This window comes from Lathyrus oleraceus, chromosome 5 (genome assembly GCF_024323335.1).
Source record: "Lathyrus oleraceus cultivar Zhongwan6 chromosome 5, CAAS_Psat_ZW6_1.0, whole genome shotgun sequence".
Taxonomy (NCBI): domain Eukaryota; kingdom Viridiplantae; phylum Streptophyta; class Magnoliopsida; order Fabales; family Fabaceae; genus Lathyrus; species Lathyrus oleraceus.
In genome coordinates this window covers 257,928,593-257,950,259 of record NC_066583.1, presented here as the reverse complement: position 1 = coordinate 257,950,259, position 21,667 = coordinate 257,928,593, and the positions used below count along the sequence as shown (strand labels likewise).

General features: G+C 35.6%; 1 protein-coding gene across 1 annotated transcript; it reads left to right on the top strand.

Annotated features, from left to right (window-relative positions):
- Positions 1 to 12,234: 12,234 nt before the first annotated feature.
- On the top strand, positions 12,235 to 14,498 carry LOC127083662 (short-chain dehydrogenase TIC 32 B, chloroplastic). Its single transcript, XM_051023992.1, has 7 exons — positions 12,235 to 12,792; positions 12,919 to 13,150; positions 13,237 to 13,316; positions 13,413 to 13,566; positions 13,647 to 13,725; positions 13,890 to 13,971; positions 14,073 to 14,498. Exons 1-7 carry the CDS (start codon positions 12,663 to 12,665, stop codon positions 14,300 to 14,302), a joined length of 987 nt encoding a protein of 328 aa, XP_050879949.1. The 5' UTR covers positions 12,235 to 12,662; the 3' UTR covers positions 14,303 to 14,498.
- The last annotated feature ends 7,169 nt before the right edge of the window (positions 14,499 to 21,667 follow it).

Below are 21,667 nucleotides of genomic sequence, written 5' to 3'. Positions count from 1 at the left end.
AAAATCTCCAAGAGTGTATGATATGGTCTAAGGGTGTGCTCAGGGATTGATCCAAAAATTTAAAATTGTCGAGGGGAAATTATATTATATATAAATTTGAAATATTAAAAATATAACATGATTCTTTAAAAATAAATATACATGATAGTTTCTATCTTTTATTTGTCCATGATAAAATATTTTATTGAGTCAATTGTAGTTGATACATATAGTAAGTCATTTTGGTTAGAGTAGTTATGACCTAGATTTTAGTTTAGACGATTAATAGGTCATAAGTAAATTCTATTATAAACCTTTAATGAATTTAACAATTTTCTATCTTTGAGGTGTTCCTCCTTAATTTTAGTTTTTTTCATACAAATTATAATATGTTAATAATTAAATCACCAAATTTTATCGAACAAAAACTTCCAAATAAATTACATCCTAAAAATACTCAATAGCACTTGGATCAGATGATAATGGATATGTTTCCTCTTAACCAGAGGTCTTGGGTTCGAACTCAACCCTGGGCACGTAGCAGTTTTAATTTTTTTTTAGGAAGAACTTTTCCATCCATTATGATCATACCTGGCTTGAGGGATTAGTCTCTGCAATTGTTCAGAGAGGATATCCAATTTCTATCCAAAAAAATTATATCATAAAAATGTTTTGACATCTTAAAATACTTTAAGCAAAACTTATCTCATTACTACATTATATAAGTGTGTATACATATTGTTTACCATTTTTTTTGAAATTGTAGTGGGGGCATGTGCCACCACAACCTTAGCCATGGCTTTGTCCCTGCGTGCTACACCTCTAAAAATAGACACCTTGCAATTCAAGCTTCAAGCTATCATGATTTTCCTTGGTAAATGAGAAATCACTTCTCTTGGTAAAGGTTATAAATATCCTTCTACTTGGTTTAGGATCTAAAAATGTGTGCAATCAATACATTTATAGAACATTAATCCTGGTTATTTAAGTTATTCATCTTAGTTAGTACTTCAACCCTAATCTACAACATAAAACTAGCACTCAGGTGCACATCCTAGGACTGGGTCGGGAATATTGGAGGCCAACTGTCACATATGTTTCTATAACAGTAGTATTGAGGAGCTTTGGTTATTTTGCTAGCATATTGGTTGATATTGATCTTTCTATTTAGTTGTGAGACAAAATCTTGGTGGAAAGTAGTGATTACTCCTTTTAAGTTGATATTGAATATAAAAATCTCCCTAGATTTTATGATTTTTGCAAGAATGTTGGTCAACCGATCACAATTCAAGAAAGGTAAAGTTACTCGAGAAGAGCACAAGGACTGGTGAGCGCAAAAATAAGAGTGTCAATAATTCCAATAAGGATCCTCCCAATATTAATCCTAACACCAGTGTTGCTAACATCTCAAATGAGGATGGTAATCCTCCTCATGTCAATAATGAGAGCAATTCAGAACTTACTCATCATCTTGAGGGTGTGGAACCTCCTTATTCAAACACTAGTGTACATAATGAAGGTAAGACTCACATTAATGGTTATATGCATGTTGTACCAACCAACAATGATAAAGATGATGCTAGATCCATGAACTCTAAGTTTTTGAAAAATACACAACACGAGGAAGAACATATTAATGAGGAAATTATTATTGAAAGAAGCATTATTGTGGTGTCGGGCAATGATGCTAATGTACCTTATGTAGTCCAAAATTATGTGAATGCATCTAAAAATGGTAATTGGCCGAATATCGTAGATGATGATAAAAATATAATCATGAGTAGAATGGGGACTATGCTCATGTTCTCTCTAATAAAGATAGAAGGAATAAAGCTAAAAAGAAGAAACTACAAACCTTCTATATGGCTTTAATCAAACTTTTAGGTTTTGGACCCATACTATTATTCAACGTGACAAGCCATCTATTTTTGTTAATTGGAAGAGTTCATATTTTCACCTTACAAAAGGGGTGTTAGACCAGGTGATCCATTGTCCCCTCTTTTATTTTGTCTTGCTGAAGATGTGTTTACTATATGCATTACAAAATTCAGAAATGATGAGAAGTTGACTGTAATTAATAGCACAATAGGTAACTAAGTCCCTTCACATGTGTTATGTGAAAATGATGTCATGATCTTCGGCAAGGATACTTGATATCAATAATATAAAAAATATCATTGATGACCCTTCAACCATAATAGATCAAATAGAATTGCTTAGATACTTGGATTAAAAGTTGGAATTTATCTTTTTAACTATCTCGGGGTTCCCAGTTTTAAACTAAGTCCAAAAGTCATCTATCTTCAACCTATTACTGACAATATCAAATTCAAGTTGAGTGCATGGAAGGAATATCTTCTTTCTCTTGTTGGAAGAGTTGAACTTATCAAGGGTGTCATTCAGAGCATGTTAAAGGATAAAATCAACCTTAACTCAACAAAATTGTGTAAAAACGTTGAAGGGTGATTCAATGATCCGTGCATTCCTAATATAAGCAAAGAAGACTAGGATTATGGATGAAGTCGGAATTGTCATTATCTTCTCCCTTTGAGATAAAATCCAAAGGGAAGTCTCCACGAAGAAGATCGTGACAGAGTTGTGGTTCAAACTTAAATCATTGTATATGAGAAAATACTTGTCTAAAAATTGTGTTTGAAACAACAATTCCTTTATTTTTGAGTGATGTAGAACAAACCTATTGTTGAGCAACTGGAAGAGTTTCACAAGATCATTGACAACTTTCAAAATATTAAGGTGAAGATTGTTAATCTCATTACCCATATTATTTGAACATTTCAAGGATTCCTTTTTTTATGGTAAGAAATGTATTGTCATCTTGGATGAAGTCTAGGAGAATGTAAGGTCCAAAGAGCTATCAATGATGGAATATTTGAAGGTTGATGATAAGGGTGAAGGATTGAGTGGCTCAAAATTTAAGATTGAGAGTAGAGTGAAATCCAAGTCCAAGGGTTTTTATAAGTCAAGGTTAAAATTTTCCACTTGTTATAAAAACCAGTAACTTCAAGAAGGATTGTCTTGAAAAAAGGCACAAGGATGACTATGTTAGACTGCAATTACCACTAATGAGGATGGTTATGAAAGTGATAATGTTCTAATGATGACGAGTTTGGAGACAGAGAAGATTTGTGTCATTGACTCATGATGCTCTTATTGTTATACTATAGGCCAAGATCTAAAGGGGGTGAATAGATCACAAGTTAAAATTTGAACCAAAATTGGTTTTGAAAATTTTTATAGCGCGGAAGCAAGTTTCAAAAATTTCCCGGATCAAAAATCGTCTAACCGAACCTACTATCGAAAAGCTCGGATATGCGTAGAGGTGTCAATGCAATGATAATAATCTACAAGTTAATCAACAACAACTAATCACAACTAGTATAATACAATGCAATAGGAATTTTTGAAAAAATACATCACATAAGGCGACCTATAAAAGGCATGTGCCGACCTGTTCGATGCATAGGTCGACATGTCTAAGGTCATGTGTCGACATATGAATGTTATATGCTCCCTATGTGTCGACCTAAAGAGTCGGCACATGAAACATAAGCTATATGATTTAATATTACATCATATGTTTCGACCTATAGAACTCATATGTCGACCTATAGCCAAGAAACGTTTTCCATAGGTCGACCTATATACGTATGTGTCGACCTGTAGGTCGACCTGTAATTGCATGTGTCGACCTGTAATGCCATTTTTCATAAACATTGATTTTTCATGCATGTTTGATGCATGAGACCTTTTCCAAGTTGTTTCTGAATGCTTGTATGCTTCCTAATGCTAATATGCATATAGAGAATCATAGGATACCATTCAATATACATTAACACTAAAGTATCCTAGTTTTGACATCATATATATAAAGTGCATGCGACAAATCATATTTAGACAAGATTTGAGATGTCAAGAATCCTCAATTCCCTTAAAATGTTGAAAAACGGTTCGGTCGCAAGTGGTTTTGTAAAAATATTTGCAAGTTGATTTTTACTATCAACATGCTCAAATACGACGTCGTCTTTCTCAACATGATCACGTAGGAAATGGTGACGAATCTCAATATGCTTAGTGTGAGAAGCTAGCATCGGGTTTTTGGTTAGATTAATGGCACTAATGTTGTCGCACATAATAGGAATACATTGTAGTTTAATATCAAAATCAAGTAGTTGTTGTTTATGGCACAAACTTTTGAGCACAACAGCTACTGAATGCTACGTATTTCGCCTTGGTAGTTGACAAAGCAACAGAAACTTATTTCTTGCTATTCCAACTAACTAAGGAATTTGAAAACATGTGGCAAGTTCCACTAGTACTCTTCCTATCCGATTTGCAACCGGAAAAATCGGAATCGGTATAACCTACCAAATTACAACCACTTCCCTTGGAATACCAAAACCCATACTTAGAATTACCATGAAGATACCTAAGAATGCATTTAACATCTTTTAAATGTGATTCCTTAGGAGCCAATTGATAACGGGAACATATACAGACGCTAAACTTAATATCCAACCTATATGCGTTGAAATATAGAAGAGAACCAGCCATACCTCTATACTTTTCACATCAATATCCTTATCGTTTTCATTCCTTTCCAAGTTACCATTTGTAGGCATCAGAGTGTCAACCGATTTTTCATTTTCCATGCCAAATCTCTTTAGCAAGTCATTGCAATATTTGGTTTGACAAACGAATGTGCCTTCATTAAGTTTCTTGATTTGAAGACCTAGGAAGTAATTCAACTCCCCTATTAGACTCATATCAAACTCACCCTGCATAAGCTTAGAAAACTCTTTGACAAGTTGCATATTAGTTTATCCAAAAATGATATCATCGACATAAACTTGAACAAGAAGAGTATCATTTCCATGGCGCTTAATAAAAAGAGTAGTATCTACTTTCCCCCTTGAGTACCCTTGATTAATAAAAAAAAACTTACTAATTCGCTCATACCAAGCCTTAGGTGCTTGTTTGAGACCATACAAAACGCGTTTTAATTTGAAAACATGATTGGAATACTCGTGATTTTCAAAATCGGGACGTTGAGCTACATACACCTCTTCATTAATATAACCATTTAGAAACGCACTTTTCACGTCCATTTGAAATAACTTGAAATTCTTGGAGCAAGCATAGGCTAGTAGAAGGCGTATAGCCTCGAGGCGAGCGACCGGAGCATAAGTCTCCTCATAGTCAATTCCCTCCTCTTGGTTATAACCTCAAGCCATTAGTCGAACTTTGTTCCAGGTTATCACTCCATTTTCATCAAGTTTGTTTCTAAAAACTCATCTTGTGTCAATTACTTGATGATGTTTTGGACGAGGGATAAGGTCCCAAACGTCATCCTTTTAAATTGGTTTAGTTCATCTTGCATGGCCATAAGTCAATGCTCATCAAGTAATGCATCTTTAGCGTTTTTAGGTTCAACATGTGAAACGAACGCAAAGTGATAACAAAATTTACTTATCTTGGAGCGTGTTGTCACACATTTGGTGATGTCTGCAAGTATGTTGCCAATAGGATGATTTTTGGATGTTCTCTAAGTCAAAGGAAGGTCATCCACTGCAGCTGAAATTTCCACCTTTTCCTCTTCACAATCGTCATCTTCAACTTTCTCATTTTCCACCGCTTTAGGTTGATCAATTGCATCATCGGGTTCCTTGCGAATATCTTATGAAGATAAACCTACATCATGAAAAGAAACACCTTTCCCAAAAAAAATCATACAAGACTCATCAAAAGTAACGTGAACCGACTCTTCAACAATAAGTAGCCTTTTGTTATAAACCCTATAAGTTTTACTAGATTGTGAGTATCCGAGGAAGATACCCTCATCGGATTTCGCATAGAACTTGCCAATATTATCCTTTCCATTGTTCAAAATGAAACATTTACATCCAAAAATAAGAAGATGAGAAACATTAGGTTTTCTACCTATAAGTAGTTCATAGGGTGTTTTATCTAAAATATGACGTATTAGAATCCTGTTCAAGACATAATACGTCGTGCTAATTGCATCGGCCCAAAAATACTTTGGTAAATTACCTTCATTAAGCATAGTCCTCGCCAACTCCTCTAAAATACGGTTTTTGCGCTCCACAACCCCATTTTGTTATGGACTTCTAGGAGTGGGGAAGTTATGCTCAATGCCATGTTTTTCACAATACTTCTCAAAGAGGAGGTTTTCAAATTCTCCTCCATGATCATTTCAGATGGAAACAATTTTCAAGTTCATCTTATTTTAAAACAATCTAGCAAATTGTTTGAAAGTCGGATAGGTCTCATGTTTACTACACAAAAACACAACCCAACAAAATCTAGAGTAATCATCAACAATCACAAAGCCATAATAGTTACCACCTATGTTTTTTGTCGTTGAGGGACCAAAAAGGTCCATATGAATAAGCTAAAGTGGTCTCGATGTTGAAACTATATTTTTCGATTTAAATGAGACCCTCGTTTGCTTCCCCATTTGATACGCTTCACATAGATGGTTTTTTGTGAGCTTCATTTTTGGTAGACCTATTACTAAATCTTTTGAGGTTACTTTGTTTAGTAAATCAAAGTTGATGTGAGCTAGGCGTCTATGCCATAACCAAGAGTTTTCACTCATGGTAGCAAGACACTTAGTTCCAACCAAGGATACATCATCTAAGTTAAGTATATAGGTATTATTAACCCTCAAGCCTTTAAACATACAATCCTTATTCTCATTATGTTCAAATAATCAACAAGTGTATGTGAAAGTAACTTTAAACCCCTTATCACAAAGTTGACTAATGCTAAGGAGGTTATGTTTAAGACCATCAACTAGCATAACATCGAAGATAGTAGTAGATGAGGGACTACCTACACTACCTTTTCCAAGTATAGCTCCTTTGTTTTTATCTTCATAAATGATGAACCCCTTCTTCTTTGACACAAAGTCAATGAATAGAGATATGTCACCCATCATATGTCTCGAACAACCACTATCAAAATACCACATCTTTTCCATAGAGTCAAGACATTTAACCTGTAGAATTAAACAAAGGAAATGGATACCCAGTTTTCATTGGGTCCTTGGGAGTGAGTAAAATCAAGGTTGCATTTAGGCAACCATTTAGAAGCTCCTTTAGGAACAAAAACTTTCCTAAATTTACACTTTTCAATAGTATGGCCCTTCTTGCAACAATAATGATAAGATAGGTTATGATGAGATGTGCTTTTTCCATTTGAACCCTTTTTGAAATTTGTGTGCTTTTTCTGTGAATGTTTCGAAGATCTTCCAAACATATATGAATCAATGGTAAATGCAATATTTGGTTGTAAGGCACTGTCTAATTTGACTCGAAGAACATTTATTTCTTCTTGCCAATCATGACGAGATTCACAACCAAACCTAAAAGGTTATTCATCCTCAATCTTGTCCTTTTGAACATCTAGTATAGATAGCTTAATAGATTCCAATTTCTTTTTTGATTCTAAGACCTTAGCTTCTAATTGTAAAAATATGTTTTCATGTGAGGCTAACTTCTTAAAAGCATTAAATGCCTCTCTATGAAGATTATCAAAAGCATATTGTAATTGAGAATAAGATAAATAATTAGTAAGCTCAAGTTTAGAAGGACTTATATTTTTATTCTTCCTTCAATTTTCCATAAGACAAATTCAAGTTGATTCTACACTCGAAATAGAGATTTCATCGCTTGAGAAATCACTTGCACTCTCACAAGCAACATATGCTCTTCTAGACTTGCTAGACTTCTTGTGATGCCCTTTCTCCTTATCTTTCTTAATCATGGAACATTATGATATATAGTGACCAACTTTACCATAATTATAACAAGAGATTCTAAATTTTCCCTTCCTATTCTCATCATCTTTTGAGGACTTGGATTCCTTCTAAATTTGGCTAAGTTCCCTTCGGAGTGCTTGACTTGATTCTTCCTTATATACCTTTGGTATTTCTTAACAAATAACCCAAAATCATCATCATCGGAGTTCTTGTCATCCCTTTCTTCATAATCACTTTGTCCATTATTTGAGGACTTTGAGCTTGAAGTCTTTAGAGCAATAGACTTCCTTACTTCCTCCTTATCTTAACCTTTCTCCTTCTTCATCTTCTTTTCATACTCTTTTTCGTTTTTTTCCAAGCAAGTCAGTTATTGCTCATGTTCTTCCAATTTTCCAAACAAGTAATGAGATTAAGTACTTTAAGATCATTCGCCTCTTTAATAGTGATGACCTTGGGTTGTAATTCCCTATTAAGACATCTCAAAAACTTATTAGTATCAATATCATTGGAAATAGGCTTACATAGAGCATTCAACCGGTTAATAAGATGTGTGAATCTTTTTTGCATGTCGGTAATGGTTTCACCATGCTTCACACGAAAGAGTTCAAACTCTTGATTCAATATGTTGACTCTAGCTTGTTTGATCTCATTAGTTCCATCATGGGCAACTTTTAATGCGTCCCATGTAGCTTTGGCGGTTTCACAATGGCAAACATGATAATATTTCATCAACACCTAAATCGGATATGAGAATATTTTGTGTATTCCAATCATGTGACCACAACTTTCTATCATAATCATTCCATTAACCTTCTGGTTTTGGTACGATGACACCTTCCTCGTTGGTCATTATAACTTCGTTAGGACCATTGATAATGGCGTTCATTACACCCTTATCAACAGAGTTGATATGGATACACATACAAGCTTTCTAATAGCCATGATTCTCACCAGTAAAAATAGGTGCTCTATTATACGCCCCTTTAGGTTCGATAGCCATTATCTAATAAGAAAATATTAAGCATGCAATAAACCGGAGTTCGTGATACTACTTGTTAGACGATAGGCCAAGATCTGGGCGGGGGGGGGGGGGGGGGGGGGGGGGGGGTGAATAGATCACAAATTAAAATTTGAACCAAAATTGGTTTTGAAAAAGTTTATAACGGGGAAACAAGTTTCAAAAATTTCCCGAATCAAAAATCGTCTAACTGAACCTACTATCGAAAAGCTCGAATATGCTAGAGGTGTCAATTCAATGATAATAAGCCACAAGTCAATAAACACCAACTAATCACAACTAGTTTAATATAATACAATAGGAAAAGTATATCTCCAATGATCAAAACACACAAAAAATTAAGTCAAGCAATTTGTCGAATACTTAGTGTGCGATCAACAATGTTTGAAACTTTATCTAGTGATTGTTGTTCTTAGAAATCCAATCACAACCAAATGGTTTGTGATCTACACAACAACACAAATTTCAAAATACATTAAAAATTATGATCCAAACAATATTGATTAAATGATCAATGCAATCGACAATTTGCAAACCACAAAATAAAAGAGATAGAGAGACAGTACACAAGGATTTATTTAGGAAGATCTCCAATCGTCCTTGCTATAGGTACGTCTGCTCTCAATTCGAATTCAAACTAAGATATTATAATAAATATTAGTTTGCAAAATGTGTGTATACAAGAGATGAAGAAATTGAACTCTACAAACCCTAAGTTTGATGTTGACTCTATCACCTTCAAAACCCTTGATCAAAGATTAATCAAGTAACCAACAATGTTGCTTCAATTCACCTGTTCTTTCTATTTCCTTGCAAGGCACTCCCCAAGGCGTTCACCCGGTTGAATTAATCCTAAGCGCACACTTGTTGAAACCCAAGATTTGCCAACACGATCCACCGTCTCATGCTACTCCCTTTCAAGGCACCCCTTGTCGTGAGGCTTTCACTCAATCGGATTAGAATTGCACAATCTTGTCCAAAACCTTCAAACTCTAAGCGATCTTGAAGGAAAACTCCAACTCAACTTTCTAATTTGAATCCCTCAAATTTCTCAACCCAATATTCTCGATACAACAAACATAATTGGACGTTATCAACTCTAATCTAGATGACATCCAATAAAAAATGATTATGTGTAGTTTGATTGTGTGTATGCATAGATGGAGTTAAAGATGATGAGAATGCTTTGAAATCCTGGACTCATGTAGGTTTTACTCACTCTAGAAACATTACTAGAGAATGATGCATGTATGAAGTATTTATATGCATTGGTGATTTAGGACAAAAAGGAATGCAAAGTCCTTGAGAAAAATATGAATTTTTGAAAAAATACATCGCATAGGTCAACCTATAAAAGTCATGTGTCGACTTGTTCGATGCATATGTCGACCTGTCTAAGGTCATGTGTCGACATATGAATGTTATATTCTCCCTATGTGTCAACCTGAAGAGTCGTCATATGAAACAAAAGCTACAAGCTTTAACACTGCAGTATATATGTCGACCTATAGAACGCGTGTGTCGACCTATAGCCAAGAAAAGTTTTCCATAAGTCGACCTGTATACGTATGTGTCGATCTGTAGGTCGACCTATAATTGCATGTGTCGACCTGTAATGCCATTTTTCACAAACATTGATTTTTCATGCATGTTTGATGCATGAGACCTTTTCCAAGTTATTTTCGAATGCTTTTATACTTCCTAATGCTAATATGCATATAGAGAATCAGAGGATACCGTCCAATATACATTAACGCTAAAGTATCCTAGTTTTGACATCATACAAAACACATCTAATGGAAGTTGTATTCACACTTATCACATGTGTCAAAGAAATGAATACTTTGTGACTTTGAAACTGAAATAATGTGGAGTTGTTTGACTTAGTGACAATAAGGTTTGCAAAGTTCATTGTATTTGTACATTTAGACTTAACATGTTTGATAACCTTGAGTTACTTCTATGTAATGTGAGGTGTGTTTATGAGCCTAAGTAAAATTTGTTGTCCATAAACATGTTTGATGATTTAAGCTATTGCACTAGAATTGAAGATGGGGTGTTGAATTTTACATGGTGCATTGGTCGTGACTAAATTGTGTAAAATGTGTGGGTTATGTATTTTGGGCGGTTTCATTGTTATCGGTCATGCATCATTAACTAGTAATGCCTTTCATGACAAAACCAAACTAGGGAATTTGAGATCAGCGCATGATAGTGAAAGAAAAACTGACAATGGTTTGGAGTTTGTTTCAGAGCAACTTAATGAATTTTGTTGGAAATAAAGTATAAAAGGCATAAAATTGTTGTTGCCACACCTCAATAAAATGGCCTAGTTGAGCGCAAGAATTAGATCATTTTAGAGAAGGTAAGGTGCATGTTACTAGGAGTTAGGGTGCTAAAGAATTTCTAGGATAAAGTTGTTGCTACAATAATTTACCTGATCAATAAATGTGTATACACAAAAATAGACTTCAAGACGTCTATGGAGGTTTGAAGTGGGAAACCAGTAAACTATTTAAATTTTATGATTTTCGAAGCTTATGTGTTTGCTCATATCAAGCAAGACAAACTTGAGATTAGGGTTGTGAAATGTGTCTTTGTTGGTTATCCTGAAAATATGAAGAGTTACAAGTTGTGGAAGGTGAAACTTGGAGAATTAAAATTAATCATTATCATGGATGTTACTCTCGGTAAGACCCGTAAGAGAATGAAGTGTAAAGACATGACGGTGAAAGCATCAAAATCTATGATGGAGAGCACTCAATTTAACATGACTTTTCTTAGGGTGACTCATTATATATTTTTTATCTCACATTAGCATTCTTAGGGTGACTCATTATATATTTTTCACATGACTTTTCTTTCTTTACCGTATCACTTTGAAGTTTTAACTATTATTTATTAATTATGGTGATATACATTCTGATAATATTAATTCAGTGGCCATACATTGACTAATTAAGATAACAAACCATTTCATGATGATGATATACCATTAGTTTCCTCACAAACATCCAACCATATATGGTCCGAAACAAAAAAGGAATCTTTGCTTCAAATTGTAAAACTTTGACAGCGATAAGATGATAGACTTTTCTCCAATTCTGTGAAAACATGACAAAGCAGATAAGATAATGGCACTTTTGTATTGTAATTAGGAAGTGCAGCAAATTGAATCCACACAGACACCACTAAAAAAAGTTAAATTAAAAAGATAAAATGAAGAGTGCTTTTAATTTTTACTTCAGTGGTAATCTTCATATAATGATTTGTGGTTACTTAATTAACCATTATTATTCACTTTTTTATCAGTACATAAGCATAATTATGTTGTTGAAGATCTTATACACATAATTTAAAATTCATACGAACTAATAATAACTACTAAAAAGTCACATACAACTGCGAGGATCCAGTTTTAAATCTTGATAAAATCATTCGACCTATCCGATATCAATTTTTGTCAATTGAATTAGAATTTACGAAGTTTGCAGACCAATCAAAACTTGAATTGAAGACCAAATGATGTAGGGACCAAACATATGTCACACTATATGTTGGTTACACTGTAGTATTAGTCTAATCACGTAGTTTGTGGACCATCAAGTATACTACTTGTCTCTTTACCAATGATGTTGCTAAAACATTGTCATTATGTTCTAAGCTTCTGAGAGAAACAAGTTTCACTTGTTAGGTACATATCACCTAGGTAGATTGGTCCTAGGATTAAACAATAATTTTACACAGTAAATATAAGAAATCATCATATATAGTTTTACACAGTGTATATATATGATATATGAATTTTTGAGTCCCACCCAACCTTAAATGCTCTTTCTTGTCTTGAAATAATAATAAAATCCCATGAAGGCAACATTGAGATACTTAGCAGGAATTGCAGGGCCAAGTGGTTTTGGCTCAAATTCAACTGCTGAACAAGTTACTCAAAACTGCTCTCAGTTTCTTCCTTCCAATCTAACTGCTCTCATCACTGGTAAGTAAGTCTCATATAACCACTTCTGAAAATAGATATAATTTATATTTCACTGACACCTCTGAAAATAGGTGTGTCCGTGTCCGTTTCAGTGTCATAATTAATGAAGTTGAATTTTTAATAAAGGTGGCACTTCTGGAATTGGAGCAGAAACAGCTAGAGTGTTGGCAAAAAGAGGAGTGAGAGTTGTGATTGGTGCAAGGGATTTGAGGAAAGGAAGAGAAGTGAGAGAGAATATTCAAAAGGAGAGTCCAAATGCTGAGGTTATTCTGTTGGAGATTGATCTTAGCTCTTTTTGTTCTGTACAAAGATTTTGTTCTGAGTTTTTAGCTTTAAATCTTCCACTTAATATTCTAATGTAAGTTCTCTTATCATATTAATTATTAATTATCATTGTGAAAAAAAAAGGGAAAAAGTATAATCATGTTTCATGATATTATACAGAAACAATGCTGGCATATTCTCTCAAGATTTGGAATTCTCTGAAGAAAAAATTGAGATCACATTTGCTACAAATTACTTAGGTAAAATTTACTACTATTTACTGTTACTATTAAAACTCTAGCTAATAAGTAGTTAAAAATGAAGTGATGTTCATATTTTATTGAATTGCATTGCAGGACATTTTTTGTTGACAGAAATTTTACTAGACAAAATGGTTGAAACAGCAGAAAAAACAAGTTTTGAAGGAAGAATAATAAACGTTTCTTCTGTCATACATAGCTGGGTGAAGAGAAATGGTTTTTGTTTCACACACATACTCAATGGAAAAAAGTACTAGTACTAGTATATTTATCATTGAATTTCTCATTTCTCATTTTTCATTTCTCATTTGCAATGCAATAAAATTGCAGCTATAATGGAACGCGAGCTTACGCTCAATCGAAATTGGCGAATATTTTGCATGCTAAAGAAATAGCCAGACAACTCAAGGTTAGATAGATTAATTAGAAAGAAACTGGAAACTTTATTGTCTCATTTGTGAATGTATATGATCATCATGATGCTATAAGAAAGTGAAAACAAAACTTTCTATGCATCAATGCTTGTTGGTCCCACTAAAAAATTGATAAAAAAAGTGTAACATGTAATTATAGGCAAGGAATGCAAGAGTAACTATGAATGCAGTTCATCCTGGTATTGTGAAGACAAGAATTATTAACAAGGGCTTAATAACAGGTAAATAATTAAGCATATAAAGTTATATTAGTTTGATAATTTGAATCTTAATTTCATTTTAGAAAAAGTTGAATGTGATGACATTTGAAACTTTCATGCAGATTCCTTATTTTTCATTGCATCAAAGTTACTCAAATCTGCACCACAGGGTGCATCAACAACTTGCTATGTGGCTTTGAGTCCAAAAACAGAAGGAGTGAGTGGAAAATACTTTACAGATTGTAATGAGAGTAAGTGTTCTCGCTTAGCAAATGATGAATTAGAAGCTCAAAAGTTATGGAACAACACTCATGCATTGCTTCAAAAACGACTGCATCAAGCAACAATTTGAAGCAACAATATTCTATATATAAGAGTTCAAGGGGCTTTAGTGTTTTAGTATCCCCTTCATATGTATAGTTGGCCACATTGGTTTTGTTGTACAAATAAGATATCAACATGTATAAATAAAGTATATAACCATTACTATAATAAAGTGATTGGTGGTTACTCTCTATGAAGCAAAAATGAGAGCCAATTTTAATCAATTTCTATTACTATTAGCATACAAGTCTAAACTGATATGTACATGCCAACACTTTTGCTGTTGGTAAAAGCCTATAAATGACATATTGTTCAGGTATGGATTTACTATTTATAGACCACCTTAGCAGACGATGTGGTATTGCCGGTATTGATTATTGTTCCATTCATTAGAAACTAGAATTAGATATAGCCGGAGAATGATGATCTTAAACGGTGGTGCTGCGGTGCAGAGTGGACCTGCATGGTTAGCACTTCAACGTCTAAGTCAGTTCAAGATTTAAGACGAGTGTAGTGAGAAATGGAGATCAGAGAATGTACATTATTTTTTACGTGAAAATAATTTGTATACCTTGAATCAACTGGAGTGGATTTGAGATTAATTTGGCCTTAGTCATTTGGGTCTTTGGCCGATTCAAAACAGTTGTCCCCAAGGCTTTGCCGGACACTGAAGGAGTTGAGGGAAGCCTTAAGTGATATTGAGTGGTCTCTAGGATGTTGTCTGAGGTAAACAATATCTGAAATGTTTTGAGTCAGTTGAAAGAGTAGTGAGAAAACAAGCGCATTAAATTGAGTCTCATCATTAAAACGTTTCATAGCCCTCTTCTGACACGTGTGGTGACATGACTTAACTAGAGCATGGCGTTGTTTATAATGCACTCGAGTTGGCATGTATCCATAGGGGAAAATCTAGTCGTTGATCCTGTAACTTCTCTCTCCAATTAGTCTGAATCCTTCATCTACAGTGACCTATATATTGAGGAAATTGAATGTTTGAAAGTTTTTGCAACTCTTGTATTCAAACTTATGGCCATTTTCCAGAAAACCTCTCGTTTTCTCTTCCCAGGGAATATTAGTAAAAGCTATCTCCATTACCTTTCACAAAATATTTTCTTTTCTTCCTCTTCTCCTGCTTCATCAATATCACATAACCAGATACCTTCCTGAATTCAAGTTTTTATCTTCAACATTTCTTATTCTCTAGTCAGGATGAGTGATAGTGCGGTTGACCTAGTGAGCGGTTTTGAAGTTGAAATTTCACTCGCCTCTATAATAGGGACATCCCCTGATTCTCATCTTCCCTCTCTTGGTCACAATCACATGGGATTAGAAATCATACTTTTATCTGATGATTTGGACTCAGAAAGAGTATATGGGAGTTCCTTGGAGGAAGAAATTTCTTTATTCGGCTCATTAGAAGCTTTTTTATCAAATGTTGGCGGAGAAGTTAATCACAATGATGTCCTTATTCCCCTTCACATCTTATCCAAAGAGGAGATACAATCAAATTGGAAGAAGAGAGAACACACTAAAGATTATATTCAACTTTGTATGAGGACCGATAATTATGAGTCTAATGGCGCTGAAGTGAATGCCCATTTGGATCTTTGAGACTGGTCAAACACTATGGTGTGAGACTAGGTGGACACGAAAATAACGAGCACTTCATTTGTTCTGAGCAATGAGGTTATTATAGATGTTGTTGGAATTATGGTCTATGATCCCTTGGAATGGTCGGTTCTTCCAGTTGGGGCATAAAAGAGGATATGCAGTTCTTTTGACGATTATGTGATCATGTTCTATGAGTATCTATTCACATAAATAGGAATGCGGCTTCCTTTTTCTGACTTAGAAGTAGTCGTTTTGAAGTATTTAAGAGTTGCCCATTCCCATCTTCATCTGGAGTCTCGGACGTTCATGAGGGAATTCCAGTTGTGTGTCGAGCATAAATCTTGAAAAGCTTCACTTGGATTATTCCTTGATTTGTTCCACCTAAGGCGCACCTCTTAAGATAACTTTTGTAATCAAGGGCTCATCATCTTCAACCCGATCAATCTTTGGTTCGACCCCTTTACTCTGTACTATGGCTGTTTTCTAAAGAGATTCTTACTGGTAAAGCCCCTCACACATGTGGTCCATCTCGTTTTTTTACTATCTCTCTGCCGATTCTCCTTGCTTATGTCGTATCTTATTGTCGCATCCGCGAAAAACAACCGGCGGACTAAAACAAAAAACAACACAGAGCCGTCACTGCGCGTTATTTATCCCAAGATAGGGAAAGGAAACGCTCAGAGAAACCTGGAAAAAGCATGGTCTCGCGACCAAAGAGAAAGGGTAAGGGAGTCGGTTACGCAAGGGGAAGGTATTAGCACCCCTCACGTCCGTCGTACTCGACGGGATCCACGCTCTAAGAAAAGAAAAGGTTGCCAAAACACCACACACACACACGCACCGAAGACAACACAGGTGGGGTTAAGAGGAAGAGAGCTCGATAGGACGTCGCATCCTATGCCTACGTATCTCGTCTGGAACGAGATTCAGAGCTGCCGTAGTTCGGCTCACGCACGCCAAACAAGACACACACAAACACAGGCAAACCTGGAACCCGAATGCCAATCGCTGGACTTACATCGGCTTCCGAACCAAACAAACACAATCAGGATACGTACAGCCAATCGCTGGGCTTACGTCCATATCCTGACACACAAGAATATAACAAGCAAACGCACACAAAAAGAAAAAAAAGTGCCCGGAGAGACCTCGCACGGTCTCCTGCCTACATACCTCGTCTGGAACGAGGATCAGGGCGATGTAGTTCCCCTCAACGGGGAAGAAATTCTAGCCAGAAACCAAGGGGAGACACACTACCAGGGAGCTGTACTCGAGCCTAGTGTTATCATGCATCATTGCCCTATGTCATGGTTTCTACCTACTTGCACAACAACAAGCTAATCCTATCCAGGAAGAAAGCAAGCATGCAAGCATCAATCACAATAAAACAAACATTTCACATAGCACACACTATATCCAGTCAAGTGAGGCTCAAACAAGGGTGGACTGCCGAGGCAAGTCATCTGTACAAGGTAGAGTTAGCTCTTAACCTTGCCATTGAGAGGCTAAGGTGAAGCTGATGAAAGGTGAGTGAAGATTAGACTTCACAGCTCTTATCCCTGATCAGGGAGAGCTTCAGACAAAGGAGCGTGGGTCCAGAATGGAGGGACCCTTCTACGCTCAAGACTCTGACTCGATTGTGCAACAGCACAAGATCTTGGGTTAATGTCCCAATGCATCAACACAGTGGTGTGAGCAAAGGGACGACTCAACAGAATAGCGGGGGATAGATTACATATCCCTTGGGTTCCGCCAATTGCCTCATAGAGGTCTTTACCTGCTTGGCACAAAAGTAAACAATCACAAACATCGCCTCTTAAGGAGGACTTCAGACAGGTGCCTGGCCAAGTAACAGGCCAGGTCTTCCAGACTACATGGAGACAAGAGAGTCTACCTCAACTGGTTTATACAACCAAGCAGCAGCAAGCAAGTTCTCAAGGAACTGTAAGCGACTAAATGTACCTGAAATCAATCAAGTATCATCAGTACTCAGACAAACCAACAGTAAACAGCAAAAGTCAAACAGTCAATTTGTACAGTCAAAACAAATTAATGCACACAAGTGCAAGCCATGAGCTCAAGCTCAAGCATCAAACCCTACAACACAAAACCAATGTTAGTTTACAACATCAAACAATCTCAATTTACAACTTGAATTTTTCTCCTTAAGCCTTTTGCACTTTTAACCTGAAAATCCAAACCAAATGTGAGAAACTAGACCACTAGGCCAAGCCTAGGGTCCAAAGGGGATGAAAAAATCAAAACAGCAAGTGAAATTTATCCAAAATCACATTCAAACAAATTAGAAGCAAATGCAATTGGTCCCATGCTCATATCAATCACCACTATCATTTTATGCACAAAATAGCACCAAACATGCAATTTGCAACTCCAAATGACCAAACAGAACTATCTCAATCAAATTCATCTCAAAACAATTCAATTAATTCCAAAAAAATTCACACCTAAACAGGACACATTCAATGTATAGCATGTCAATTTTCAGCTCAATTGGACAAAAGAAAGTAGGTCAATGAAAATCAAGAAGTCCAGACACAATTATACAAGCCAAAACAAGGCACTCAAACAAGCATTAACTTCCATAAATCATAAAACAGTGACAACAATTAAGAAATGAATGGGATCAAAACCACAATGTCCTATAATGTGTCTACAATCCCCATGTCAAATTTCATCTTCATCCAATACACCATGAGAATTTCACAAATGAATTACCAACATGTGTCACACAATGTTACCAAATGAGCACACAGGGAAGAAAATATTCAATCAATTAGAAAATGCAACCAATAAATCCAGCAAAATTCACATGTAATCTTGACATATCAATGATCATCCACACAAAATTTCAGCTCAAATCAACATCCCTAAGCATTTTAAATAAAATCATGAAGTTGACCTAGCTTGGTGTGACACAAATTGTCACACCTCTAATCAAAAAATCATATCTCAACAACCAAGTATCCAAAAATCACAAACTATACATGAAAATCACCATCAAAATGTCCAGAACAAGCACAAAAAATTTCATTCATTTATTTGAAGGCATCATCATTTCATGAGAGATTTGGCAAAACATGTACAAAATGAACACATTAAATCAATCCTTAAGCCAATTAATTTTCTACACGTGCAAAAATTCCACAAAAATCATGATTAAATTCTACACATCATCAGGAGTATCATGGAAAAAATCTCACCAAAATTGGATGAAAAATGAAGTCTCTATGAATTTTCTAAGATCATGTAACAAAATGAAATAACAAAAGAAAAAGAAATAAAGAGATAATGTAAATTAAAGGCGCCAGTGGCATTTTTGTAATACTAATGCCACTGGCCAAAACGGCGTCGTTTGGTTTATAAGCGAAGGCGCTTCCTGATTGGCTCAGAGGCGCGCCAAACAACATTCAAACAAGGCAATTGGAATTCAAAGATCTAGCATGCGTTTTGGTGTGTTCTTCAACAAGAAAATGCAGAAAATTCCAGAAATGATGAACAACCAATCTCCACCAAAATCAACAAGCATATAACCAAAAGAACCGTCTCTCAACCTAGATCACAAATATGCTAATGATTTCTCCTAACTCTCACTGTAGCGACGGGATCGGGCGATTTAAGATTCACATCCAAACATTCAAATCAATATATATCTCTCTACGCTTAACCAATCCACAAACCACGACTTGCATGATGCTCTATGATGAATAAACTACAAAACGCATGTCACAATTCAAGAAATGGAGAGATTCGAAAAAATCACCTTATGATGAAACAGTGATAAATCTTGATGATTCACGATGCTAAAACTCCAAACAGATGATGATTGTGGTGTAGGAAGATGATTGGAGAAGCTATCTTGGCTCAAGGTTGCTCCGGATGCAAGAATTATCAAATCACTATTGATGAGCACAACATGAACAGTCACGATTCTTGAGTTTTTTGGCAATGGCTTGGCAAAACAGATGGAGATTGAAGTTCATGGAGTACGAATCAAAAGGAATCACTCAATTTGGTGAAGAATTGATGAAGATTTGATGAAAAATGTTGATGAGGTTCTTGGAGAATTTGGGAGAAAATGGAGGGAAAGTTTGTTAGATTTCTTGGAATGTGCAATTGTGATTAACATTCTGTTACAATTAATGATATATACTCCATCCTTAATCACTTTGTTAATCATAATTACCAAAAATGAGTTGGATTAGCATAATGTGATTTTTAAGTGCAAGGGCAAAATGGTCCATTCCTAACTAAGCCATGTGACAGCAAGATGACAGCTCAAACAACTTCTATTTGGCATTTGGAGTGTGTTGGAATGGTTCTCATGTCAATTGGCCTTGTATTGCTCAAATTCACATGTTCACACCAAAAATGCACTTAAATCCACTTGAATTTTGACTTTTGGCATTGACCATTTTTGATGAATTTTGATCATACACCATGAAAGTACATGTGAAATGGGGTTTGCTCATAAAAAGATCATCCATTTTGGACATTCCATGTGAAAGTTATGCCACTTTGATTATAGGCCTTTTTGGAAAATGAATGGACCATAACTTGCCAACCATACATGGGAATTTCAAGTTCTTGGACTTTTTGGAAAGGTGAGAGCAAGATCTACAACTTTCATGTTGAACAAGTTTTCATTTGAAGCTTTTTTGGACACGTAATTTTGTGATGAAAAACTTTCCATTTTTGGAAACTTCCATTACAAGTCACTTTCTATTTTTGGCAATTTTTGTCCTGACTTTATTTTCTTCATTCTTGAGCTTTGACCTGTCAAATGAAACTTGTTTCAACATGAATGAAGTATATCCAACTCTCTCCCACCTCCAAATCCATAAAATCAAGCACAGTTGACCACAGTTGACTTTTTCAACTGATAGATGAATTTGGCAATGCACTGATCAAACTGAGCCTCAATCTTCTGATGAAATGGCTCAAGGATGAAACCCTAGCCTCCATAAGCTCAATACAATCATGAAATGATCCCCATATCCATCATAGACCCCATCTCCTTGCCAAGCTCTGATTGGCCCAATGCAACTGATTAGGGTTGACCATTGGTCAAAACCCTAATCTCAAGGTATCTGATCAATCTTCTGAATCTCCTGGATGATAACAAAACCATGATGATGATGATGTATCATTTCAACCAAGATCAAGACCAATCTCCTTGAGAAACCCTAATTTGGACCACAACCCTCAGACAGTTAATGATCCCGTCCAATGAAACCCTAGCTTGCACCATGACCTCTTCATCTTCTGATCAAGACTTAGGAGGATGCCTTACACAATGTAACCACATGATATGCAATATGCAATGCCTAATGACCTAAAAATGATATGCAATATGTTAAGCCAGTCCCAAGAGAGGAGGGCAAATTTTGAGGTGTTACAGCTGCCCCTATTCAATCCACTGTGAACCTGTCGATATGAATAGCCTCGGCTTTCAGATGATCAGGGTGAAGAGTGATTGAATACCAAGAACAGACGAACAATTTGCACTCTGACGGGAAATAATTAACAATGCCTGTCAGAATCGGCAAAGAAACACAATCTTCTGAAAAATCCGTCTGGTACGGAAAAAGTCGGCCTAATCACCGAAACAGCAACATCGACTTGGATACCAAAATAAATGGTAACGCAGGGATAACCACGGCCTGAACACCACATATCCGCTGGGGATTATTATCTTTTTTTTTCGCTTTTACTTTTTCTTGAACCCCGAAGTTTTTTCTGATAATTGCTCTCTTTTCATTTT

Excerpts from the sequence above, each read along its gene's own strand:
- LOC127083662 (XM_051023992.1), top strand. The coding sequence starts at position 12,663 with ATGAAGGCAACATTGAGATACTTAGCAGGAATTGCAGGGCCAAGTGGT. Across the intron at positions 12,793-12,918 it reads TCTAACTGCTCTCATCACTG|GTGGCACTTCTGGAATTGGA; the intron begins GTAAGTAAGTCT and ends TTTTTAATAAAG. Across the intron at positions 13,726-13,889 it reads AAATAGCCAGACAACTCAAG|GCAAGGAATGCAAGAGTAAC; the intron begins GTTAGATAGATT and ends ATGTAATTATAG.